The following is a 27,424-nucleotide window of genomic DNA, read 5'->3' on the forward strand; positions in this document are numbered from 1 at the left end:
AAAAATTAGATTATATACATGAAAGTGCCTTAGAACTGTGAAAGTTGATGCTGATATCAGATATTTTCATTCTTTTTCTTTTATATCAGAGCTGATATTATTTTAAACCTAGATCTTACACACAGGGGAAACCTCCTTTAAGCCTTATTATCTGTCCTGGGAGGCCTGAAGGGTTTCCAGTCACTCGTGCCCCTCTCCGTGGCCCCTGCAGGGAATGTCAGGTAAGGTTGCCCACCACACCTAGACGAGAGTGGAAGAGGCTCTTCCAGAGCCACTCCTCCCCCTGCCCCCAGCCACTAAACCAGTAGGCAGTAATGTCAAGTGAAAGAAATTCTGGACCATGTGTCTCTTACCCCAGCATCCGGAACCGCCTTGGAACACCCACAGCTCTTTGCCAGGTCGAAACTACTGTCATTAAGACCACATTGCCCCCCAAGTCCTTCCCCTCCCATCTGTGATCTTCTCTGCTCTCCTTACCTTCTTAGTTTTGCCCCCACCAACCACGCCCATCTCGCTGAGGATACTGTTAAATAGCAAAGAACAGGGAATCAGGGCGAGGGCTGCTCTAGACACGCCTCCTCACTTACTCCACATTATGGTGGAATTTCAGTTCCAAAAAGGCACATTAGCTGTCACCAGTATCAAAGATGTTTAGGGGCAAGGTCAAGTTCTTGGCTTGTCTGCAGCCAGCGCACAGCCATACAGTCAGCTGAATACCGTGCTCACACCTTTGTAAAATACACATTTTAATATCATAATTAGGATATGTTTTTTAAAGAATCTTTTTAAAAATATTTATGTATTTTATTTTTGGCTGCACTGGGTCTTAGTTGTGGCATGTGGGCTCTTCCTTGTGGAGCACAGACTTAGTTGCCCCAGGGCATATGGGATCTTAGTTCCCCAACCAGGGATCCAACCCATGTCCCCTGCATTGGAAGGCGGATTCTTAACCACTGGACTGCCAATGAAATCCCAGGATATATTTTCTTGTTATACTTACACACAGCATTGAAATATGCCATGTGCTGCTTACCTGTGCTTTTTGTTTTAATTATAGATGTGTATCCAAAGGAAAAAAAATGGGCACACACTTCCCAGTAACACCAACATAAATAATATGTACACTGAAAGGAAATTGTGTTCCTTAAGTTGTAGAAACTGATAGGCTATTATGAAACACATGTGTAGGATTACGCTCATGACATTTAGCCTTAGTATGACTTCAGAGCACTTCAGTGGAAAAGTCTGCAAAAAATAAATGACTACCCCAAAGTTTAGACGCATGGCATTTTTGACCTGAGGGAACTGGGAAACACTGAAAATATGCACTTAACTACTCTTTGTTTTTCAGCATGCACATCTCTGAAAGCCAACAAGAATTCTTCAGAATGCTGGATGAAAAAATTGAAAAGGTAAGAAGTGAAGTAACTGCATATTTCAAGGGGACTGTTGCCTCATGAGTTAAGAGTAACAACATTCTGGTGTCTGTGGTACAAAGCTGTTCTTGCAAGGGGGTGGTTAGAATTAACAGCAGTCACCCCACACACACAACTTGGAAGGTGGCTGTGAGAAGGGTTAATGTATGACTGAGCTTCCCAGGATCCTGGGCTACGGCTGATCTTTCACTGAGCGTGGAAACTCAGAGTGAGACTGGTGAGAGCCTTTGCCTATAAAGTGTTGCTATCACTGTGTATTGTCCACCCCTGATCCCCTGCTCCGTTCTCAGGCTGCAGGCAAGGAGGTCCTTAGTGCCTGCTTACTACATGCCCAGGGCTTCTCTGACTTCTTTACAGACGTCACAAACATGTTGCAGTCGATACCTGCTTGAGGGAGCTGGCCATGAGACAAGTAATACATGCATTTTACAAAGAAACTGAGGCTTAGAATGCCTGAGTATAACTTAGCCAGGTTTGCAAAGCTAATAGCGGTAGAGTTAGAATTCCAGCCCATGTCTGTCTGACTCAAAAGCAGAACCTCCAAGTCACTTCTCCATACGGGTGTGGATTTTATAATGACGGGAAGATTCAAAGTTGATCCATGTGGAAATTTAACCCATATTTATGCTCTCAAAGTGCCATATGCAAATCAATTGAATGAAGAGTAGAATATGGTAATCATTAAAGGTTTGCATGCTCATAGAATTTCAATTTATCACTGCAGGGAGTGAATTTTAAATGCTAAAGTCATACATCTGAGAACTGTAATTTGAAAGCCTTATTCTAAAGAAGAGTTAAATTCTAAATTCAGAACATATCCCAACTATGGTTAAGGCATCACAGACCAAGTTTACTTTTGAAATGTTTTCCATTTTAATTTTTATTTCTTTTTTATGGTTTGTGGTCCTTAAGTATTTCTTCATGAATTCCTAGGTTATGTATATGTCAGTGGAAGATAGTGAAGAAGGTCTTAAATTCATCTGTATTTCAGTAGCAGACTCCACTCTGAGGTAGACCCCTGCCCCAAAAGAATCATTATAAAATTTTCTAATGCACCATTAAAAGACCAGCATATATTACCAATGTAAAAAATAGAAATGGGTAATGAATTAAAATAATAATTTAATCTATAGTGTTCATCAGCTGTGCTCACATACTCATTTGAGTATGTATTTTTCTTTTTTACTTTTAGTGAAATTTTAGCTTATGCATGACTTTTTAGATTGAAAACATCATCTAAGAATAATTAGCAATTTTCACATATTGATTCAAAAGCTGACTAACTTGCCGATAACATTTTGTTTTCAGTAAAGAGAAACCTAAAAAGAAACATTTTGTTCCCACTCTAATGGTGAAGATTTTTTTTCTCTGTTTGGATTATTTCTCCTGCACTAACATTTTGGCAATAAAAATATATGCTTATTAGTTAGAGGTAATCTGCAAAAATTGAAACCTGAATTGTAAGTTATCTTTTTAAGCAACATTTACAAACCCTGACAAAGTGTTTAAAATGATCTGATCTCTTTCCAGTGTGTCTCCATAATTGAAATTCTACCTCTTGTTACTCAAAACTGAAATTCATTGTTCTCATCTGGAATTCAATTTCCTGTGCATCTAAGGTGTAGACAATCATGTGTTTAGTGCAACAAAAGCGAAGTTTATAACTTGATCATTTGTTTGGTGTAACTTTCCTTGGACAAAGGAGCATTTGTAGATTCAGCATAAACAGTGTTCCCACTATATATTGAACACATTCATATTCAAAAAAGGAGCGGTTATATAATCTGTGATAATTGCCCAGTTACAGATTTCTAAGGGAGTTTTCTATCAACTCTGAGCCAAACTTTCCTGTTTCTCCTCCCTTACCTAAAGTTCATCCTTCTGAATTTTGCGACTATGCTATCCTTTGTATCATCTAAACATTTAGCCTCCCTCAAATTAAAATATTTCATCGTAATGTATATGTTTGGCTTAATATAATCTTCACAATAGTTTACGTAACCAAAATTGGAAGTTGCATTCTTGTGAACTATTTTGCTGACTTTTTACCATTGCTGAGTATTTCTTTGCTCCAACTAGCATGTGGACAATCATAAATGCAATTCAAAACTATTCTTTAGGTTTTATGTTGTTGTTGTTCAGTCGCTAAGTTGTATTCAATTATTTGCGACCCCAGGAACTTCCACGTCCCTGTCCTTCACTATCTCCCGGCATTTGCTCAGACTCATGTCCATTGAGTCAGTGATGCCATCCAACCATCTCATCCTCTGTCACTCCCTTCGCCTTTTGCCTTGACTCTTTCCCAGCATCAGGCTCTTTTCCAGTAAATCAGCTCACCTCATCAGATGGCCAAAGTATTGGAGCTTCAGCTGTAGCCATGGTCCTTCTAATAAATATTCAGGGTTGATTTCCTTTAGGATTGACTGGTTTGATCTCCTTGCAGTCCAAGGGACTCTAAAGACTCTTCTCCAACACCACAGTTCAAAAGCATCACTTCTTCCGTGCTCAGTCTTCTTTATGGTACAACTCTCACATCCATACATGACTACTGGAAAAACCATAGCTTTGACTAGATGGACCTTTGTCAGCAAAGTAATGTCTCTGCTTTTTTTTTTTTTTAAACTTTACATAATTGTATTAGTTTTGCCAAATATCAAAATGAATCCATTATCTAGGTTTGCCATGGCTTTTCTTCCAAGGAGCAAGCGTCTTTTAATTTCAAGTCTGCAGTCACCATCCGCAGTGATTTTGGAACCCAAGAAAATAAAACTTGTCATTGCTTCCACTTTTTCCAAATTTATTTGCCCAGAAGTGATGGGACCAGATGCCATGATCTTAGTTTTTTGAATACTGATTTTCTAGCCAGCTTTTTCACTCGCCTCTTTCACCTTCATCAAGATGCTCTTCAGTTCCTCTTTACTTTCTGCCATTAGAGTGGTGTCATCTGCATATCTGAGGTTGTTGCTATTTCTCCCGGCAATCTTGGTTCCAGCTTGTGATTCATCCAGCCCAGCGTTTCTCATGATGTACTCTGCATATAAGTTAAATAAGCAGGGTGACAATATACCACCTTGAGGTACTCCTTTCCCAGTTTTGAACCAGCCAGTTGTTCCATGTCCAGTTCTAACTGTTGCTTCTTGACGCACATACAGGTTTCTCAGGAAACAGGTAAAGTGGTCTAGTATTCCCATCACTTTAAGAATTCTCCACAGTGTGTTGTGATCTACCTAGTCAAAGATCTTAGTGTAGTCAATGAAGCAGAAGTAAATGTTTTTCTGGAATTCCCTTGCTTTCTCTATGATCCAATAAATGTTGGCAATTTGATCTTTGGTTCCTCTGCCTTTTCTAAATCCAGCTTGTACATCTGGGAGTTCTCAGTTCACATACTATTGAAGCCTAGCTTGAAGGATTTTGAGCATAACCTTACTAGCATGGGAAATGAGCGCAATTGCCCAGTAGTGTAAACATTCTTTGGCATTGCCCTTCTTTGAGACTGGAATGAAAACTGACCTTTTCCAGTCCATGGTTCCTGCCGAGTTTTCCAAATTTGCTGACTTATTGAGTGCAGCACTTTAACCGCATCATCTTTTAGGATTTTAAATAGTTCAGCTGAAATTCCATCATCTCCACTAGCACTACATTTGTTTGTTTTATAGGGTTGACTTAAAAAATTAAACTCAGAGCTTCATGCTGAAAATTGGACTCATTCTGAAAGGGCTTGATTTTTGAGATTTAATTTTTCTCTGGATTCCTTTTTTTCTTCCTTAAATTGTTAAGAAGCAAAGCTGAGTGAATCTATAGTGATTTAAACCTGCCCTTCCTTGATTCATCCTTTGTATTTATTGAATGTCTCGAGGGCATGATACCTTTCAGCTCTCCTCTCCATACCAAAAGAAATCTCTGCTCTGTCTCCTCAAGGTATATGCAAAAGTACCATTGATATAGGGAAACAAAGATGATATTTATTGTGAAATTTAGTATGGACGACTCTACTTCCCGAGTGGCATAGTGGTAAAGAATCCACCTGCCAACGCAGGAGACACTAGAGACATGGATCAGGCAGATCCCCTGGAGGAGGAAATGGCAACCCACTCCAGTATTCTTGCCTGGAAAATACCATGGATGAGGACCCTGGCAAGCTACATGGGGTCTCAAAGAGTCGGACACAACTGAGCACGTGCGCACGTACACACACACACACACACACACACACACACTACTTCAGGAATAATCATGGTGCCAAGCTGCAGTTTACTTCTGCACTGCAACTGGGCAAGCAGTGTTGTAAGAAGTTATCGGTGGCAAAGAAAAGCAAGTAGCAAAAATGAATTAATTATTTAGCATTTATGAGTACCAGGCATTATGCGATGACTCAGGATAGAAAAACAGGAAATGGGGGATACAAAATAAGTAGGAAACAGTCCCTTGCCTTGAGGAGCTCAGTTCTAAAAGCAAACATCTTTGAAAAGGTAATTATTTTAAGCATGGAGGAGTCCTTCACCCAGCACCCCCACCTCCACTATCACCGAGTCAGGTGTTCCTTTATTGAATGCAGATGTTTCAGGAGTCAAGTGCTGAAACTTGAGGTCCATGAACCAGGTAGTTGGGATTCTTTGGCCACTTGACACCGTTTCACTCTGCTGGCATGAGGAAAGCGAAGACACTGAGCTGCATCTGAAGATGACCATGGGAGCGATTTTTATCAGGAGAGCAATGAGAGTTCACAAGAGCATTATAACCTCTGATCTACATTTCCTTTTCCTTTTGGAAAGCGAAAATCCTGTGAAACAATGAGAGCACCTCATTTATCTTTACCTCATTATTTTTTACTCAAGTACTTACCTGTTATTCTGTGACAGTCTGTAGTTGTGCCTGACAATTCGCAGGCTCCTGAATCTTATGTAAAGTGATGACATTTGCCTAGTATTGCATCTTAAAGAAAATGACGGTTCACTGCAGAGGAAGATAATGATTTTAAACTTGTCTTTCAGTATAATCAGAGGAGAAAGAAGAGATCTAGATTATTAAAACGTGGCCCTGTGGAGGAGTTTTTGAATATGATACCAATGACAGATCACATCAGATTTTAATATATGCTTTCTAAAATAAAATATTTAAATTTACTTGTAAGAAGAATAAAAAGTAAATACATTTTTAAAGTCTCTGCCTTAAGAGTATCTTTTCCAGGTAAACACAGGGATTTATATTTTGTTTTAGGAAGATTTAAGAACAGCAGCCAATGACTGGGAAATCTTTTGCCTTCTGAAAGAGAACTGTGAATATTAAATAAAGAATGTCTCAGCACAGAGCTATCTGCATCTAGTTAGTTTTCCTCATGCAAGGCATCTTAAGCGTTGCATCATGGGCATCTTTTGGGAATTTTGTTAAAGTTATAAAAACACTCCCTATAAAAAGGCACATGCTGTCGTATACACAACATTCTGAAGTAAAACTTTAGAGTTTATATCTCTCTGGAGCCTGTCCTTGGTCCCCAGGCAAAGAACCTGTGCATTTCACTGGTATGCTTTGCTCAGATCCAGGGCCTGATGACACCCATGAGCACCCATGAGTCTCATCAGCATCTCGTCTTATTCATGTGTATCTCTGACTTAAAAGAAAATTAGGAAACCAAGCACAGATTAACTCCAGCACAACCCTGTCTGCTTCCTTTATCATCTCCCTTCTCCTCTTTGAAAACAGCTCGTAGTCCTTCACCACCCCCCCATGGGAGAGCCGTCAGCGTGCCACTCTACTTCACATATTCCTGCACAGTTTTAAGACTCTGCCTCTGTTGACCGGAATTATTCAATGTGACATTTTGAGGAAATGTCTGAGAAAGAGCAGCGTGTGGATTTTAAATGAGCTGATTTTTAAAGATGCTTATCTGTAGACCTCTACATCTATGGTAAAATCATTTATACTCAGAAAATGTTTGGGTTCGTGAAATGGCCTGAGTTCCTTGGCCCCAGAACTAGTTGGTGAGAAAGATCACAATAAGTCTGCATTTCTAAATTTATTTCAAGGGCTCCTTTTCTTAATATTATGTCAGAACTCCGTTGTGAATCAGTGTGTTGCAGATCAAAAGGTGTTTGCTTTCCATCTGGTGAAGAGACTGACTTGTGTGTAATTATGAGCTGTGATTCTGGGTTCTATGTATAAACCATTCCTGTAGTAGAGAGTTTAACCTCAGAGCTGCTATAGAATCGAAGATACTGTCTGGCACCTGCAGGTGATGATAGGCTTTACCTTCAGGTGGTGCATTTAGAGGTTTGCCCACCAGTGATGGGAAACACGGGACTGTTTTATCAAATCCTGAACAATGTCACCCGGCCTGCCCCGTGTGTACAGATGAAGTCATAGCTTATCCCTCCCACCCAGCTTGCTAGTTCTGGTAACAACCTGGACCTTCAACACTGGCAAAGAGATGCTTTTGGCGGTCTGAGTATTTTGGAAGTGGGCTGGGCTGCCAGTATCATTGCATCGAACAGTTCCTTGCTCCACAGGAAACACAACAGGGCCCTGCTTTTGCTAATAACCAGACCATTCCTGTGTCTCCTTTCCCTTCATCCCCCGCCTCGCCTACTCTCTGCCCTGTATGCATCTTGCCTCATTCATTGGCCAAATTAAAGCTGTGATTACAACGGTAAGGACGTGACTCAGTCCTGTTTTGTTTCTCTCCCTACTACATAGCTTTATGCAGGTGACTTCTTACTGGAATTCAAGTTGAAATGTACCACGTACGTGCCTGCGTGCCGTCACTTCAGTCGTGTCTGACTCTTTGCGACCCCATGGACTATAGCCCACCAGGCTCCTCTGTCCATGGGATTCTCCAGGCAAGAGTTCTCGAGTGGGTTGCTATTTCCTCCTCCAGGGGATCTTCCCCACCCAGGGATCGAACCTGCATCTCTTACATCTCCTGCATTGGCAGCGGGTTCTTTACCACTCATGCTACCCGCTTAGTCACGATGGTAGTAGGTGCAGGAACCACTGGTGATGTGTATGCACACCGTGGGCTTTGAGGATCCCCACGTTCCCCAGCATCCCAGGTAGCTACTAGTCATGGGGGACGCAGCCAAGGAAAATAAAGCGGGCGGCAAGCCTAGAAGAAATACAGCACAACCAGTCTCCACTCACTTTCTTTTTTTCTGGAGGGCTTGATTTTCAGAGAATTCTCGAGGTTCTATCAGCCTGGCACCTGAGAGAGTAGCAAAGGAGAGAAGAGTACAGGTTCCAGAACAAGGGAGTACAAGAATGCAGACAAAAACCATGCCTTTTTTATGAATGTGGTGAGGCTGACTGTGCTCTGAACTCAGCGGCAACATGGGGCACAGCTGGTGAATGGTGCCGTTTTGCTGGACGTGCAAGGGAAGACCGCCTGAGAAGCCACTCAGCAGGGAGACAGTGACGCAGGCTTGAGTCATTTTCTTGCCTTGTTCCCTATTGGCTTCTCCTTCCCATCCTCTTCCTCGGCTGTCTGCTTCCCTTCCTCCCATGGCTTTTCCACTCTTCGCCTCTAGCAGCCAGGGGACATTGCTTTAGCCATGCAGAGAACACTAGGGGACAGAGAGAGGAGAGTGCCAACCTCTGTAACTGCTGATGTTTTATTTAAGAATCTTGAAAAGGACTCAAAGCATTACATAGATGGTACCCTAAGGACGAACACTGGATCTTGTTCGTGTGTGTTTCCCTCAAACCTAGCAGAAGGCCTAGCAGAGGGTTAGAACGCGTTCTCCCCAGCCGTGGGCCCAGGACACCCGCTCCTCACTGTGCTCCGGGCCTTCTCTCCCTCGTATCTGGCTCGTTCACTGCCTTGTGCCTTCTGCAGGCAGGGACCTCCCATCCGTAGCTGCAGTCCTCTTCCTGGCCAAATGCATGTGCTTCCTATTCTGAAAGCAGTCCTGCTTCCTGTGCCTTTCCTCACCCCTCTGTGTAGGAAGGAAGGAAAGGAACCAGCTTGTCACACTCTCCTGTTTCTGGTTGGCTAGCCCATGGAGCAGGAAGAGGGTCAAACCCAACATTCTCCACTCTCTCCATCTGTGACTGGGTGGGCCAGTCGCCATCCATTAGGCCTCTCTGGGGGACGGGAGGTAGGCGAGGGGATAAGGAAAGGTTGCTGAGTTCTCTAATCCAGCAAGAACTCTGATTCTCGTTGACCAGCTGCTCTCAGTTAAAAACTGTAAGGAAAGGAGGTGTGTGCTTAGCTCCCCAAACCTCTAGCCATGTTCAAAACAAATTCTAGGGTATGAGCAATTTTTTCAGAACAAAGAGCTCTAAAGTTTGTCTGGAAGGCACATATTTTTCAAGAGGCATATCGGGGCCCAATGGCTAAGGCTCTGCTCCCAATGCAGGGAGGTTCTGTCCCTGGTCAGGAACTAGATTCCATATGCCATGCCACAACTAAAGATTCTGCATGCCTCAGCGAAGATAGAAGACCCCATGTGCTGCAGCTAAGACCTGGTACAGTCAAATAAATAAATCAAAATTAAAAAAATTTAAGGCATATGGGTTGAAATCCCAGACTTGCTAATGCCATTGTCCTGAAGGAAGTGAGTCTTAAAGGAGACGTATGAGGCTTCGTGTCCTACAGGAAGTGAATCCTAGGGGGAACCCATGAGTCTCCAGTCCACCAAGTGCATTCCCCTGGCGAGGGGCGAGGGGGTGGAATTGAAATCTTAACTCTTAATACGTGCTGCTGCTGCTGCTAAGTCACGTCAGTCGTGTCCGATTCTGTGTGACCCCTTAGACGGCAGCCCACCAGGCTCCCGTCCCTGGGATTCTCTAGGCAAGAATACTGAGACTAGACTAATTGAAGACATCTCTTTGAATTAAATCCATCAAATGACCTGGAAATATTCTGCAAAAATACCACATATTTTATAGTGTTTCATTTTATCATTGTGAGGAATCAGGTATGACCGGGGAAATTGTTATAATATTAAGTGAAAAAAAATTTTAATTGTGTCTATCATAGGACTGAAACTATATGAAAATGGCACACATATGGTCAGAGATTTAAGTGAAATTTTGAAAGCCTTCTGATTTACTAGGAAGATAGGTTTCCAAGAAAATTTTTTAATTTAATTTCAATTTTGATTGATGGTTTTCTTATAAAATAAGAACAATTTTATAAAATGGCCTTTTGGAGAAGTCTGGTCCCATCTGGAGAGAAATCTTTCTTAAAATGAAAATCATATCTGCTGTTTGAGCTCTTATGAAGAGGGCCTCTGAACCCACTGATGATAATTGTATTTTCTGTGACAAGAGTGGGCAGAATAGAGCCTATGGGTCAAATCTAGCCCACCAGACAAACATAGCTTTTATGTGTTTAAATGGTTGAGGGGAACAAAATGCAGAATAATATTTTCTGATATGTGAAACATTATGTGAAGTTCCAACTTCAGTGTCTACAAATAAAGTTTTATTGGAACACAACCATGCTGTTTCTTTTACTTTTATCTTCTTTTGCATTTATGGCTGCCTTCATGCTTATAGCTGAAGTAGAGTTGCATCAGAGACCCTTTGGAATGCAAAGCCTAGAATATTTACTGTTTGGCCCTTCACAGAGAAAGTCTCCAATCTCTGGCTTAAGACATGGCCCAGGGACATGGCATCCCGAGTCCTGTATCCTTGCTTTTCTCTGTCCTCAGTCTTGCTCACCTTCTCATGGGGAAAAGAAAATCATTGAAGTCACCTGAGTGCCAACATCTAACAAAACTTGAGAAATAGCTCCCTTACAGCTTCTAAAATATCCTCCTCTTTGCCAGTAGAATGAAGATCTGGGTTTAAGAAACACTTCATGTGTGCTTGCTCAGTCGCTCAATCGTTTCCAACTCTTTGTGACTCTGTGGACTGTAACCCACCTGGCTGGATTTCCCAGACAGGAATACTGAAGTGGGTTGCCATTTCAGGGGATCTTCCTGACCCAGGAATCAAACCTGAGTCTCCTGAGTCTTCTGCATTGGCAGGTGGATTCTTTACCACTGAGCCTCTTGGGAAGCCCAATAAATACTTCATGGGGGTTTTTTCAGCTGTTTAGTTAATACATTCTCTCTTGAAAATGAAAAGGTCAGTCTACTAGGATTCTTGTCACTGTGCTTATTATCATGGTAATCATTCCTATAAATGGTCAAAGAAGCAGTCAGAGGCTGTCATACTCCTCCCATTCATTACTAACGAGATCTTTTTCCAACTGAAATAATAACGCGCGAGTCTAATTAGAATAAAGCTCATTACAAACAGGCATGACCATTAATGCCTCGATTGAGGCATTAATGAAATAAGCCGGGGGAGGAGACTTGAACAGCACAGCTAATTATGTCTGCTTTTCTTCAGCATTACCTCAAAACTTGTTATAAATTGCTGTTGGGCTGTAAATGAAAATGCTGCTGAAACACTCCCTGGTTGAAGAGGCTCTGACCCCAAGGAAGAGGTGGGGGATTGGGGGGCATCTGCTCCTGGCCCACAGCCCTACAGGAGGAGGAGTGAACAGCAGCCTCTGGGGGTGTCCTACGTTTCACTGTTCCACCCTTTTCCCGTCTCCTCCGCATCATCTTTGTTTTGGATTCTGGCTGGTAGTTCACACATGTTCAAGCTGTGGAATGCAGCTTTCATGGCCCTGTATTCTTGGTTCACGGACGGAGCTTAAATGTCAAGATTCCCACAGAAACTTAGATTCAAAGTTGCTGCTAGATGGTGATACATGGGAAAATTTTGGTGGGAAAAGGTATTTGATGGACAGAAAATCAGGATGGCCCATTAAATTCTGCACCGCAATACAGCTGGGGCAATCGTGTTTCATTAATCAAGACGTTCTTTAGTGCCCAAAAAGCCAGACCATCCCCCAATGCAGGATAAAAGGCTTCCAAAGAAGGATGACTGAATCAAGGAACAGAAACTCAGTAAACCCACGATTAGAAAGAGAGAGGAGGAAGATGAATCATGTAAAGGAAGCAGGCAGGAGGTAACAGAGTTAACATAATGCACAGGCCAGAAACCTACGGAGGTTCCCAGTGTCCTTCAGAGGGGTATGGGGACAGGAGGAGGAATTCTTCATTTGTCAGGTAGCCTGCTTTATGATGAGCTTAACAACGCATGTGCTGTGCTATGCCCAGTTGCTACAATCATGTCCAACTCTTTGCGATCCCATGGACTGTAGCCTGCCAGGCTCCTCTCTCCATGGAATTCTCCATGGACCGTAGCCCGCCAGGCTCCCCTGTCTATGGGATTCTCCAGGCAAGAATACTGGAGTGGGTTGCCATGCCCTCCTCCAGAGGATCTTCCCTACCAAAGAATCAAACCAGGGTCTCCTGCTCTGCAGGTGGATTCTTTACCACAGGAGCTTCCAGGGAAGTGTGCTTCCATATAAAAATAAGCCTTGTTAAAGCAAACTTCTCTGAACTGCACAAGGATTCCATTAACTGTTCAAAAAGACAAAGATGAGAGTGCAGTTCTCCTTGGTTCCCTTGCTCTGCTGCTCTCCCCAGGTGCCCCTTCCCAGTGAACTCTTTTACTTTATCAGCAAGATAAAAAACAAAGATGAATAAGAGACGTGCTCTGTTCTGCACCCTGTAGTAAGGGAAACAAACATTTGGGCTACAATTACTATAAGGCATGGTGGTGGGATGGAAGGACCACCGAGAGGGGAAAAGACCAAGTCTCCCTAGAGCTCTTACTTGATGTTGGACATGATCATAAGACTCAGTAGCTAAGTGAAGGCGGTGGCTTTGCTCTCATACTCCCTCCTCCTCAGCCTTCTCTTGCTGTGCTGTGCTTAGTTGCTCAGTCATGTCGGACTCTGCAACCACATGGACTGTAGCCCATCAGGCTCCTCTGTCCATGGGGATTCTCCAGACAAGAATACTGGAGTGGGTTGCCATGCCCTCCTCCAGGGGACCTTCCCAACCGAGGGATCGAACCCAGGTGTCCCGAACTGCAGGCAGACTCTTTACCATCTGAGCCGCCAGGGAAGCCCTTTGGTTTTTAGTAAATTTACCAAACTGTGTGACCATCAGTACAACTCAGTTTTAGAACATTTCCATCACATCAGTAAGATCCCTCCTGCCTGCTTACAGCCAGTCCCCTTTCCTACCTCCAGCCCCAGGGAACCAATCTGTATATATATTTTTTAAATGTATTTAGGTTTTATCATTGCTATTAATTAACAATAGCAATGATTGCTGTAATAAGGGTGTGAACAACTTTATGACTCATAATACATATTACAAACTACTCTCCAAAGCAGCCATACCATTTTATGAGACTGTAGAGTTGCATTTCATTGTGTGCTCTCAAGAATTTTTAAATAGTGTCTAATTGTTTTCCTTTGTATTTTTTGATGACAGAAACAGACCATTTTTTTATTTGTGTGTTTACGGACTTTATTTGTTCTGTTTCCACTTTGTGCCCTTCCCTCGTACTGAGATCCTCTTGTTAATTTTTTATTGGTATGAGCTTCTCATATAACTTGTCATTTACATATTGTATGCTGCTGGTATTTTCCCCACTGAGGTTTGCCTTTTTATTTTATTCCTTTTTTTTTTTGATATGTGCAAAGGTTCATTTTTACATGATCAAATATGTCCATCTTTTTATTTTTCTTTTGATCTTTGTCCATGCCTTTGAGACTGAGAGTTATTTCCCTCTCAAGAGCTCTGACAGAAGTTCAGTTTTATGTTCTATTTTGCCTTGTTAAGAATTAACACATTGTTTTTCTTGGAATCTGTCACTTCTGGTGACCTCCTTTGTCAAATACTTAATGCTTACCTATTTTAGGCTGTATTACTAGGTTATCTGATTCTGTGCCAGTGATTTTTTTGATGGGTGCACTAAGAATGAGAAAACTGACACATATGCAAGAGAGGGAGACCTGGGAGGAAACCTTGTTATTCACAGGTAATGGACCAGGGGACGCTATCAGTCTGGGAGGACCCAGCCTCCGGTTGCTAAGGCCCTGAGTCCACCATTCTGTGGGAGTTACAGGGAGGCAGCATTTGGGCTCAGCTCTCGAACACTTTCATGGGCAGCTTGGGAAAGTATCTGACATATTCCAATGAAAAAGAGGAGGCTCCCTGCCCATAATGTGATCATTGGAGGTCTGTTCCATGTTAGGTGCGAGGTCAGAGAGGAAGACCTCCAGGTCCTCTTCCAACTCCAGAATCTCAGATCTCTGTAGATACTGTTCCTGCTTTCATTTATTCAACAAATATTTATTGAGCATCTAATACGTCACTGGCGCTCGTCTAAGCCCTGGGGATGCAGCAGTGCAGAAAACAGTTTCTGCCACTGGATACTTCTATTCAAGGGGAGGACAGTCAGTAAAGAAACAAATTCTTAGATTCATAATGTCGGGTAAAGATAGGTAATATAAGTAAAAATGAAGCAGAGTAAGAAGAGCTGTTTTATGTTACGAGCTCAGTGAAGACAATGAGGTGACATTTGAGCAGAGGTCTAAACAAAGCAGGGGCTTCTCTGACAGCTCAGTTGGTAAAGAATCTGCCTGCAATGCAGGAGACGCCGGTTCAATTCCCAGGTCAGGAAGATCCACTGGAGAAGGGATAGGCTACCCACTCCATTCTTGGGCTTCCCTTGTGGCTCAGCTGGTAAAGAATCTGCCTGCAATGTGGGAGACCTGGGTTTGATCCCTGGGTTGGAAAGATCCCCTGGAGAAGGGAAAGGCTACCCACTCCAGTATTCTGGCCTGGAGAATTCCATGGACTGTATAGTCCATGGGGTTGCAAAGAGTCGGACATGAATGAGCAACTTTCACTAAACAAAGCAAAGTAACAGATGGGGTGAGGTCTGAGGGCAGGAGGAGTCAGCCAGAAAGGAGAAGGAAGGAATAGCATCCAGGCCCTGAGGCGCCACTTGTGTGAGGCCCTGAATGCAGAGAAGCGATCCAGCGGTGAGCCCAATTTCTCACATAGTCAGTTTATTAACAGTTGGATCTGCTGATCTCATTTTTCAGTATCATCATAAGAGCTATAATTTATTAATTCCCATGTGCCAAGCTTTGCTGATCACCTATGTGTGCTGCTGCTGCTGCTAAGTCACTTCAGTCGTGTCCGACTCTGTGCAACCCCATAGACAGCAGCCCACGAGGCTCCCCCGTCCCTGGGATTCTCCAGGCAAGGACACTGGAGTGGGTTGCCATTTCCTTCTCCAATGCATGAAACTGAAAAGTCAAAGTGAAGCCGCTCAGTCGTGTCCAACTCTTAGAGACCCCATGGACTGCAGCCTACCAGGCTCCTCCGTCCACGGGATTTTCCAGGCAAGAGTACTGGAGTGGGGTGCCATGTGTAATGACTGCTAAGTCTCACAACAGCACTGCAAGCTAGGTCCTCCTGTCCCCATTTTACATATGGGAAAACGAGCTCACTGCTTCCTCTTGGGAACTTTTATCTCCGTCCAGACTGCCCCACTGGGGAAATGCTCAGTTCACAGCTGTCTGTTACATGCTCAGTGTGTATGGATTAGGCCAAATGCACACATGTCTATAGAGAAATACTAGAGACTTTTGGGATAAACTCACACCGGAAACTTGACAGCCAGCCCTAGCCTATTTGCCTACTTAACTTGAGGAGAAAAAGTACAGTAGGCACTTAGGAGGAATAATTCCTTTATTTGAAGTCAGTCTCTGAGCTGGTCCTCTTTAAACTAGCAGAATACAACATCATGACAATGCCCTTTCCTTCACTACACTGTAATATTGCTAATTGTAAGCCTAACCTTTCAACAAGTAGAAAATCCTTATCCTAGAACCTCAGAAATGTAGGAGTTGACATAAACTTCCGGTTTCCAAGAAAATCATGCAGACAATTGAAGAGGACATGGAAACTACACAGAGTAAGAGTGTGGTCAGGGAAAGTGTTAGTTGCTCAGTCGTGTCTGACTCTTTGCAACCCTGTGGACTGTAGCCCACCAGGCTCCTCTGTCCATGGAATTCTGCAGGCAAGAATACTGGAGTGGGTAGCCATTACCTTCTGCACAGGATCCTCCCGATCCAGGGATCAAACCTGGGTCTCCCACACTGAAGGCAGATTCTTTACCATCTGAGCCATGGTAGGCAAAATCTCCTTAAGATTTTTTTGAATCTGCACCACATGCCCCTCTGCTTTTTCAAACAACCCCTCCTTGTCAGCATCATCGTGAGTTTCCATTCTTCATGCTGTGGGGGCCTCGTGGGGACCTGGCTGTCTGTAGCTTTCAGTGTATCCTTTGCACAAGGGCAGAATTGTGTCTACCAGCCCCTAATTCTGGCTGCATAAAGCATCTCTACAAAGACTTCCATTTTGTCATCTCTTTTAGGGGAAAGGGCATGCTTTGGGCTGAGAGAATTGCTGTGTAGCTCCCACACCCAGCTCACTCCTGCTTCCTGTCTTCAACAGCTGAAGGTTTTAAGGTTCTCTTTTTAGCACAGTGCTTTAAAATTTTAAGTGAGACATGAAGTCACGTTACAGTAACAAGCTCCTATCTTGCCCGGTAGAGCCGGTGTGCACGTGGGGTCCCATGTGATGCTGAGATGGGGCTGCCTCCATAAGTTTTCTCAGGTTCCCCTTAAAATGACACTTGGCCATATGGGAGTGCTTACTCTCCATGTTTTTGATTTCCAAGTTTTCTATTCATAAAATAATTGGTTCTCAGAACTGCTGACAGGTGAAAATAACAAAAATAAAACTGATTTGAACTTAGTCATCCACTCACTACAGTCATTAACAAAAGAGGCAAGGATTAGCCCTGTTAGTTCTGGGCTTCGCTGAGATTTCCCCACAAGAAACAGTGCACAGGACTCCTACCTACTTTGCAGGGTTGGTGTGAATCACCAATGAAATAGTGTCTTCAAAGCAGCTGATGCAATTTTCTTTCTCCTTCTCATAGTCATAATAATAATTTCAGAGGAGCAAATGCTAGGAAGATGAAAGTTGCTGCTCAGGGTTGACACAGAGGGTTTACAGAGATTTGTCCCTTAAAAAGTGGGCACGTTCTTTTTTGTATAGAATGATAGATTTTTTTAATTCTAAAGTGCTTTACAATTTTCAGAATTTCACATACATGATTTCATGTAATCTCATAATAATCCTTTTTCCCCCTACCCCTTAAAAGCGGGCACTTTCTTATGGTAACAGTAATCTTGGAGGGTCTGAAACACTCCCTCTGCATAACCCTGTAACTCATTTACAGAGTTGGAGACTTCTTTATCATTGAGTACACTAGTTCATGTGAGTGTCTGTCTGTCTGTCTATCTATCATTGCATCCAAGTCCTTCCTTGTGGATGAGGTGTCCTCTGAACCCCACATTGGCCAGCTGGACCTTTGCTCTGATTGAGGCTTTGTAAGAAGGGAATGGACCTAGGTGTCTGGCATAGAAGCTTTATTGGAGCACATGGAGTTCTGGTCCATCTGGCGTGCAAGGCTGAGGTGGGAGGAGGGGTTCCCCGACACCTGGCAGATTATCATTTCTGATGGCAGTTCACACCCCCCATCAGCCACAGGAAAGGTGGTCCCTAATCTCCTGCCATGGCCTGAACAAACACGGGATTCAGCAGCAACAGTAGTAATAACAGAAGCAGCTGATAGTTATTGACCACCCGCTAGATACTATATTTTTCCCATTTGATCCTGATCACAACACAATGAGACAGAGACCATGATTATCCCCAGGGTGTCGAGGCCTAGTGATGTGCCCAGTGTCATATAACAATGTACGTGTCCACATACACATGGGGAGAGTCGTCTTTCCTTCCCTAATAAAACCTCCATGGAAACTCCGTGAGTCCACGTTTCCCCTCCACCCACCCAGCACCCACCCATAGGTCTGCTCTCTGAGCCCGGTGAGTTGTTTCTGATAGATGTGGGTGTGTCCCATTTCCCACAAGGGAGAATAAACCCCCCACGCTCCGGGTCCATGAGGACTCCCTAGCTCCCCATCGTGTGGCTCAGGGAGTGTCTCCGGGGTGGTCGAGGCCAACAGCAGCTGGCATCTGCTGGGGCAGTGTCACCATGGAGGGGTCGGGAAGAAGACTGCTGAGTGCACACTTTTGTCAGGATTGGTCACCCTGCCCAGGAGACATTTTCATACAGCAAGTAGAACAAGCCTAGAGATGGCACCAGGTTCAAAACCTCTGCCAGGAGCAAGGGTGAGAATTGGTAGTGTGATAGAAGAAGCCAGAAGTCTGCTCATTGGTGAATCATCCAACGAGAACAAGCCATCTGGGGCCAGTTAGCATGGGGACAGGCCACCGTCATGCTTTCACAGGCCCTGAAGACTTCATCATGTGGCAGCATTTTACGCATCTAACACACGTGTATTTGTGTGTGATACATACAACATGTATAAAGTTATGTGCTAGGCAGGACTGAATCACTCTATTAACTCATTTAATCTTTAGCAGCCAGGTGAAGTTGGTACTGTTGTTATCTTTGTTTTACAAATGAGGAGAGTGAGACGCAGGGAGATAACGTACTCAGTTAATGTCACAAAGCCAGGATGACCACCCAGCCAAATGGTACAGCCGTGCACTATGATGATGCTGAACTATTAAGAGAATGTGAGCTACTTCCTAAACAGATATTGTGACAAAGAAACAAGCCATGCATTTGAGAAATAGTTGTATGCAAACTTATTATTTTCTTTATGTTTTAGATATGTTTAGGAATAAGCCTATTTATTTAGACTTATTTAGAAATAAAAATTTTATGTTTTGTAGGTATTTAGAAAGTTTCATTTTTAAAGGAACTTGTTTCCCCCACAAACTGAAAAATGTAGTGTGTATTTAAAAAGAAAGAGGTTGGGACTTCCCTGGTGGTCCAGTGGTTAAGATTCTGAGTTCCCAATGCAGGGGCCATGGGTTCAATCCTTAGTTAGGGAACTAAGATCATACATACCGCACAGTACAGCCAAAAATAATAATAATAATTTAATTTCATTAAAGAGCTCCATCTCTCCCCACTGCTGCTAAGCCAGTTGTTTTTGACCCTGCCCCTAGCCATGGTCAAGCCCCGACGCCCCCTCCACGTGTTTCTCCCATCCTTGTCTAGGTCATGGGGAGGCTTGGATGAGAAGCACTTTAGACAGTCAGGACATGGCTCCCACTTCTGTTGAAAAGAAGACGTGGCCTATGGTCACTTATACAAAACCCTAAGATGTTGGCACAGGATGTTTGCAGAGACCAAACCCCAAATACCACCTATAAGAAAGTTAAAGATGTGTGCATGACCTGCCGAAGACTGGATGTTGTATAAAAGCTTTATGACTTTAGAAAACTTCTGGCACTCTCTGAGCTTTGCTTTTCTCATCTGAGAAATGGGAGATGGGACGGTGCATGACACCTAGGGCTGTGGTGGTAGAATAAAGCCACCACAATACTACTTGAAAAGTGCTGAACACGGTACCCAACATGTACTCACGAAACCTGAGCATCGCGTGATGTTCACTGTTCACACCTCTGTAATCCAGGGGTCAAGGGCTAAGTCCTGTTGAGTCAGTATGATTGTCACTCCAGGAAATCAGAAACAACAAACAGAGACACAGACTGAAAGTAACTGGAACTCGGTCACATTAATAGCCTCTCTCAGGAGGCAAGGTCCATGTCATCCTACATGTATCCTTCCCAACCTTGGTTACTAAGCCTCTTGTTCTTTGGGATACCCTTGTATCTTTCCAATACATTCCTCTTTTTTTTTTTTTTATCTTAAAAATAAAAAAAGAAAGGAAGTGGTCAAAGATATAAATAGTATGGATACGTGACTTTATTCAAAACCCTTATCTGTGACACTGTGAGACAGGCAGGGCAGGACTTGTTCCCATGCTCTGTGAGGGATTACAGATCACAAAACTGTGTGCTTTGACCAAGACAGTCAGTGACAGGACATGTGGAACTTAAATCCCAGACCTAACTGTGCCTTCATAGAGTATATACCCTGCTGGAGAGAGGACAATATATGTTCAAAAGTAACAACTGGATGTCGTTCTTAAGTCTTCAAGTAACCTGTTTTGCATAAGTTCTGGGCTTGGAGATGCAGCTGTGGAATGCTAGCAGCCTGGCCCTAGGAGAAAGGGTCTTGTTCACTGTTGACTTTGTTTTCTCCTCTTCATGACAAACTGGTCTCCTGAATGGATCATCCATTTGGTGATTATGTGGTGAAAGGCTGAGTCTTGTCTATGCCTAGAATAATATAAATCCTTACCAATACAAAGTGAAGTGAATGAAAGGGAAAGTGGCTCAGTCATATCCAACTCTTTGCAACCCCATGGACTATACAGTCCACAGAATCCTCCAGGCCAGAATACTGGAATGGGTATCCTAACCCTTCTCCAGGGGATCTTCCCAACCCAGGGATCGAACCCAGGTCTCCCACATTGCAGGCAGATTCTTAACCAGCTGAGCCACAACAGAAGCCCAAGAATACTGGAGTGGGTATCCTATCCCTTCTCCAGGGGATCTTCCCAACCCAGGAATCAAACCAGGGTTTCCTGCATTGCAGGTGGATTCTTTACCAACTGAGCTATCAGGAAAGCCCTACCAATACAAAACAAAAGCTTATTAGAATCTTGGTAAAACTTCAAAGCGATGATGTATATACAGTTTACAAGTTGGTCAATGTGTATTTATGACTTACATACCTCGTGCCCAGCAGTCACTGATGGAGCCTGGGTTTCATTGCAGGGAGACAGAAATTGAGAAGATGGATTGCAAGTAACCATCTCAAGCTCTGCTTTGAATTTCTCATTCACATCTTATTCTTTTCTTTTCCTCTCAAGGGTCGAGATTATTGTTCGGAAGAAGAAGACATCACATAGCACCAATCCTACCAGTCAAACCGGGAGCTACTACTGTGTAAATAGGTTACACCCCAGTTGAAATCTTTGCAAAGGTTGGTTCTCTTCAGCGAACAGCACTATAGCAAAAGAAGATCGTTCCATATCGTATGCCCCATTAAATTACAGTGTTTCTTAATGAACTTGCAAAGGAATATTGCTAAAAACAAACAAAAACTGTTATCGAACTTTCTTTGTTGCTGCTAGTTAAAACTTGTTGCAACTTTTCACTTCTCTCAGTGTCCAGGTCTGCAGCAAAATTCTGCAATTTCACCTTAAAGATACTGTTGGTTTTACAGATGCTCTCCAACCTATTTTCTAAAAGATGAGGTAGTGGTGAACTCAGATATCCAACTTCTGTTCTAGACTGGTTCCGCTTCTAAGACAAGCGCCTCCTTCCCCCTCCCTCCTCCCTGCCTCCCCCAGCAGTCCAGAGCCTTGCTTCTCACTGGCAGTGTTGTGCTTTGGAGATGGGATGGTTGCTATGGCAAGCCTAGTTTCTCTGCTAAGAAGAAGTAGAGATGCTATTATCAATTCAAAGCATGTCGTGACATGACTCCTGGAAGTGACATAGGAGCGAGCAGCAGGTGGTTTCATTTCCTGGGTCTCTTAATCAAAGATCAAGCTTGCAACATCAGTTTTGCTCAGATGCAGACAGAAGTGTGATCACAATCATTTTGAATCCCTCTTGCCCACTTTTTTTTCTAAGAAAATAAACATTTTACTGTTTTTATGTATCCTTGTCTTCTCCCATTCATCCAGCTCAGTGTTTTATGATGATCCTGGGTGCGGAAGCTGAGTCCTCCTAGCAATGGCACCTTAATGGCTCCCTACCATCCCATGTACAACCCACCACACAAGTGCAGTGCTGGCCGTGGTCAGAGGTGATGAGGGGGACACCCCATAGCTTGTTAGGAGGGCCTGAAACCACCCCGTTCCCTTTCACTTTGTCAGCAAATAAACCACCCTACTTCCTAATCCTCTCCCTTCAAGATGTCATGTGAGCCTTGCCACTTCCATTCTCTCGTTGGCAGCACTGGATGGTGCAGTGAAAAGCATTTGCCGCCTGGAACATGTAGTATTCCGTTGACACTGGTGATGATTTCCAGAGATGCGAAAGCCAAAGCCCCGGGCCGTAGTGGGGAACGTGAACTGTGGGTTTGGTAGAGTTTATTTTTCCATATTCTATGAAGAGAATGATCTCTTCTCAAAGACAGAAGTAATATTTTTAACACATGTTGTCACAAGTAAATAGCAATCAAAAGGAGAAAATAACTTTTGTATTTTTTTAACACGTCCGATAGCTTTGACGAGAGTTCTCTTTGTTACTTTTGGGGGAGGGCACCCTGTTCATTGCCACGCCAGCAGTCCAGGTTTGGATTTGTTCCACACACACAGACACACACACACAAATAAAACACAGAAAAAGCACTGTATGTTTCTCTTTGTGGGGTTATGAACACAAAGGGCCTCACTATCAGCCACTCTACTGCCCTCCAAAGGTGGGTAGTTAATACGTTCTGGGCGGTCAAGAGGTTACCTGCCACTGAATAGACTAGGAAGCTTAGTGTGGTCTCGCTGCAAAGATGAGCCTTGACTTGAAAATCCATCCATATAGCTAATGGCACCACTAATGTGTCCAGGGAGAAATTCCTTATCTCCTTTTGGACCCAGCAGCACACACCAAACATGAGGGGAAGGAAACTCAGTCAGGCACTAGAGAAAACGGACTCAAATGTTAGCAACAAAAGCCCTTCCTTCTTTCAGCCGGGAGCGGCAGCTATTTTGGGGAGCAGCTGTGGTTGTTACATAAACAGAGACGCAGCCAAAATTTCAGGCTTTTTATCCTGCTTCAAGCAGAAAAAAATGCAGGGAGAGTTCAAGTCGCCTAGGGTTTTACATCCCCTCCCTTTGTATGGTTTTTTTGGCCAAGTGACTAAAATAGTTTTCCTCAACTGTAAACGAACTGCTGAGCCCCACCTCAAACTTGTGCACCGGAGACTTGTTCACTGTTCCGAGAATGACCTTTTCCCGAGATCCCCTGCTCTTATCAAGCAAGAATGAAGCAGACACAGAACGTCTTCCATGTGGTGTCTCAGATAGCGTCTTCCCAGAAAACCACCACCTTCAACCGAGATAAAACCTGCTCACGTCGTTTTTCTTAGGGTCACGTTTAACATTTTGACACGATACACACATACACAGAACCACGTGTCCCTTGGAATCTGATTTTTGAGGGTTTCAAGTGTCGTTTCCGTGAACCAGTGGCTGTTCACCTGGGTTCTGTCCTCCGGGTTTAACACTGGCTACCTCGCTGATGTGCAAAAGTCATTTCACCTGCAGACACGCGTGGTACACGTAGATCTGAGAAACGGGGCGGCCGAGCCGGTTGGCATGAAATGCTTGATTATGTTAGCAACACTCAAAACTGTCTGTTTTCCATTTGTCGGTTTTAATCATAAAATTGTCAAGTGATTTGTGTTTGTATTTGATTTTTTTATGCCTTCTGAAAAGGTCTAACGCAAAAACCTGTTGCCTTTCTCCCCCCTGCCCCGTGTATGTGAACGTTAAGCACACTGTCTCAGATACAATGAAAAAATAATCTGGAATCTAGTGCTTCTGCTGGCTGTTATCTCTGAGGCCTCAGGGAGATGGAAGTGGGGAGGGAGGGAAAGGGCCTGGCGGAGGGAGGTAGAAAAAGGATGAGAGATGGACCCAGGAGCATTTAGGACAGAGCAGGTCGAGGGAATGGCCAAGGGCCGGGTGCGATGCAGGATCCAGCTGATGAGCGGCCAGCGGGCAGGGCGGAATGTCGGCAAGATTTACTGCGGGATTACTCACGCCTTGCGCGCTCTGAGTTGTCGAATTGTAAAAGTTCAGCAGTCTGTGTGTAGCTTTCTTTTGGTTGGCGGAGATTTGGGATCACGGAGTACTGCTGTCATAATTGAATGCGTGTTTGTTACTGGCCGAGAAGCTTAAAAAGAGGCTTTTTAACCTCAGTGATGCCTCCGAGCCCCGGGCTGGAGCGCAGGGCGGTGTTATGGTCTATTTAGGGACAAAGAAGGTACAAAGTCTGGGGACAGAAAACTAGGTCAGCCCTCAGACACAGCAGCAGCCGCCCCCCGGCCTCCTGGGAGACAGGTCTCTGTCTAGGCGTCTGCAGTGCCCAGGGTCTGAGGTCGGGCTCTGATGCCCAGACTGAGGAGGAACCTCCGTTCTTTAGTCCTCTGGTGCGGTGCCAGCCTCCTCCACCTCCGTGTCGGGGCCTCCCCCAGGCTCCAGGGCTGCAACAGGAGCAGGCCCAGGGATGATGGCGCCCCCTTTCGGTCCCAGTTTGAGTTACAACTTTGTCCCAATTTCACTGAGACTTAGCTCTTAGGGCCAGCCTCTCCCCTAAGCCTGCTAAGAGCAGAAATTATATCTCTTATGCAGTTTACCTCAGTAGCCTATGAGGCCCCTTGGCATATTGATGGCAAGTCCTGCTTAGACATCAGTAAGAATTTAAAAGAGCATTTCCATGTCTACTGGTTTTAGAAAAGAAACTCAGTTAAATATGTCAGTTTGATGGGAAGAAAAATTATCAAATTCTTAATCTAGGAAAATACTGACTCTAAATCTTGGACTCTGGGACTCATAAATTTTTTATGAAAGGCAAAACAATTGACTCTCTCCTTCCTCCTCCCAACTCCATCATTAAAAAAAAAAAAAGTATCAGATTACACTGTATAATTTTACATAAAATCTGCTTTCCCCTGGAAGATGTGCTCAGAGCTTTATTTCTTTGTACCTCTCAGAAATTAAACTTTTTACTAAGTTGCTTAAAATCCTAGTAGAAGAATAAGGCCTGGTCAGGGAGAGGGGAGATACATTTAAAGGCATAATGAAAAGGTGGCTCGAAGCTGGAAGGTGGCTTCTCAGTGACACAGGTGGATTACTGAACACCCCTCCCTGCCCCGCTCTCCACCCCAGGTGCTTGTGTGAAGCCGGGTGAGGCAGTCAGCTTCCACACAGCCCAAGTCCCTGCCATCGACCTTTGGAATCTGATGGATGAGGTGTACAAATTGCCTTTGCCAATGAATGGACATGTTTTGCCAAGGGGGGAAAATGCCCTTGACTTCAGTCACTTTTTTGTATGTCTCTGGAAGAGAGTCAAATGCCATGGAAGAATATGAGGTTTGTAGGTAAATAGATTTACTTTCATGAGAGACCTTAGAATGGGCTCACTAGTTATGCCGTGCTTTTCAGGACACTCTTGTACCTTACCTGGGATCTAATCTAATCTTAGGGAAAGAGGAAAAGGAACTAACATTTATTATGTAAACTCACTCTTTGCCAGATACTGTGCTAGGCATTTTTATAACTGTCTTGTCACAATAATCCTGGGAAGTGATTCAGTTACCCCCATGTTCTGAGTAGTGTATCTTAAGTGTAGAATGCATCTATCCAACATAAATGCCCATGTTGAAAGAAGGAAAGATGTCATTCAAGTGCTTTTCAAAAAATTTTATTATTATTATTATTATTATTATGCCCTTTGCAACGTAACACTGTGAAAACAACCCTTTGGGGGCATCTCCCTCTTCCAGAGTCTCTCCTGGGCTCATCACCAGCATGGTTTCCCCATGGGGAGTGTTTTCTTGGCCTTCCCATATCTGATGAGCGACACACAAACCAGGAGAGGATAGCAGGGTGTTAGTGCCTGGAAGGAAAAGGCTTTGGGGTTTTAGACACATCTGTCTCTCCTTGGAATATTTTCAGCATCTGGAAAAGAAGGCTGCTGTCTACTTTAGGCATCCAACGTGGCCAGAACGGGCTTTTGAGTGCTCTGATTTCTTTCCTGGGTCCCAAGTCTTGTGTCATCCCAGAATGCATCCTTTGAAGAAAGTGAAAAGCCTTAACCTTCTGAGAAGTTGAAGAGAACCTGATCTCCAAAGGTGGAGGAAGGGCAATGCCTAGGCCATTAACTTGAAATTCTTTCTTGTGGGCTAGGGTTTGACGTCTCTTTTTGATCTTTGGACTGGGAGCTCTGTGTTTCCCAGGCTACTGTAAGCATTGAAACTAGATGCAAATCTCTTTCAAGACCTTAAATGTTTTAGATGGTCATGTAGTGACTTGGGTAGGCATTTAAATAATTTGTTCGAAGGTCAGAAGAGTCTGAGAATTCCCCAGAGTTCTTCTCCTTGCTTCTAAGGCACAACAACCTCTGAAGTCTTAGATGATTCATGTCTCCATAGCAACTGTTAAAGGTGCTGCCTAGAGGGGACCTGCCTCTACCCTCACTTTCTTAGCTTGAAAGAATCAAAAGAGTTTCCTTGTGTCAAGGGGGTGCTATGTCCAGTTTTCTCATGAGAACTGTCCCCAAGTTTCCTGCCTCTTTCTAACATGGTAGCTGTCAAAATCCTTTAAGATGGTGTCGTAACTGACTCTTATCTCTTGGAAGCCAGAGAAAAATTGCTTTAATTTAGCAAGATTCACCCCTAAACCAAAGGCCCTATTCTAATACTGTCTTCCCTCTCTTCTCTGAATGCTCCCTTCTTTCCTTTCCAGGGGTTATTTTTAGCCCAAGGCTTTGCATCTGATTGAGTAAGACTTAGAGGCAGTAAAAATGAACGCCACAAATTTGAACTTGGCCAAAACTGCCTTAGGGTCCCTCGGGTTGGAAAATAGCTCTAGAATGTTGGAGACCACTGGGCTTGTACCCAAAAGTGATTGAACAGCCCCTGGTTTCTGCCTTTTCAGTCCAGATCTTCAGAGACTCTTCTCCCTTGACAGTCAAATGAGCAAGGGAAGTTTCGAGGTGGATTGCAAGCCAGCTTTTCCATTCAGAGCAAGATGCAAATTCATTTTTGAATTTTTGTATCAATTTTCCTGGAGCAGAATCAGGCAGCTGCTTTATTAGGACTCTAAATTTGGATCAATTTCCTAACACACTCATATACACACCACAGAAAGATACATGGAGAAAAAATACATACTTTATCACTTAAGTACTTCAAGAAGAGCTGCATTTGGCTTTGTATAATCTCTAAGACAACGTCTAAGAAATCATGGGTGTAATCATAATACCAAACTAGGAAAAGCTAGTGATCATGTTCTCCAAAGTCTGAGTGAGACCCAAATAGGCGGATGGAAATCTGCTGGTCGTCTGGCCTCGTGCCCCCTCTGTGCCTGGATG

General features: G+C 43.7%; 1 protein-coding gene across 3 annotated transcripts in view; it reads left to right on the forward strand.

The window, feature by feature from the left end:
* The window catches only part of C5H1orf21 (chromosome 5 C1orf21 homolog), a 246,881-nt gene extending 224,895 nt beyond the window's left edge, over nt 1–21,986 (forward strand). Inside the window, exons 5-6 of one of the 3 annotated variants that reach the window (XM_055582917.1) lie at nt 1,352–1,412; nt 6,428–18,112. In XM_055582917.1, coding sequence (XP_055438892.1) covers nt 1,352–1,412; nt 6,428–6,526 — 160 coding nt within the window. In that variant the 3' untranslated portion in view covers nt 6,527–18,112. The other 2 variants (XM_055582919.1, XM_055582918.1) reach the window with 2 other exon arrangements.
* The last annotated feature ends 5,438 nt before the right edge of the window (nt 21,987–27,424 follow it).

Source organism: Bubalus kerabau, chromosome 5 (genome assembly GCF_029407905.1).
Source record: "Bubalus kerabau isolate K-KA32 ecotype Philippines breed swamp buffalo chromosome 5, PCC_UOA_SB_1v2, whole genome shotgun sequence".
NCBI lineage: Eukaryota > Metazoa > Chordata > Mammalia > Artiodactyla > Bovidae > Bubalus > Bubalus kerabau.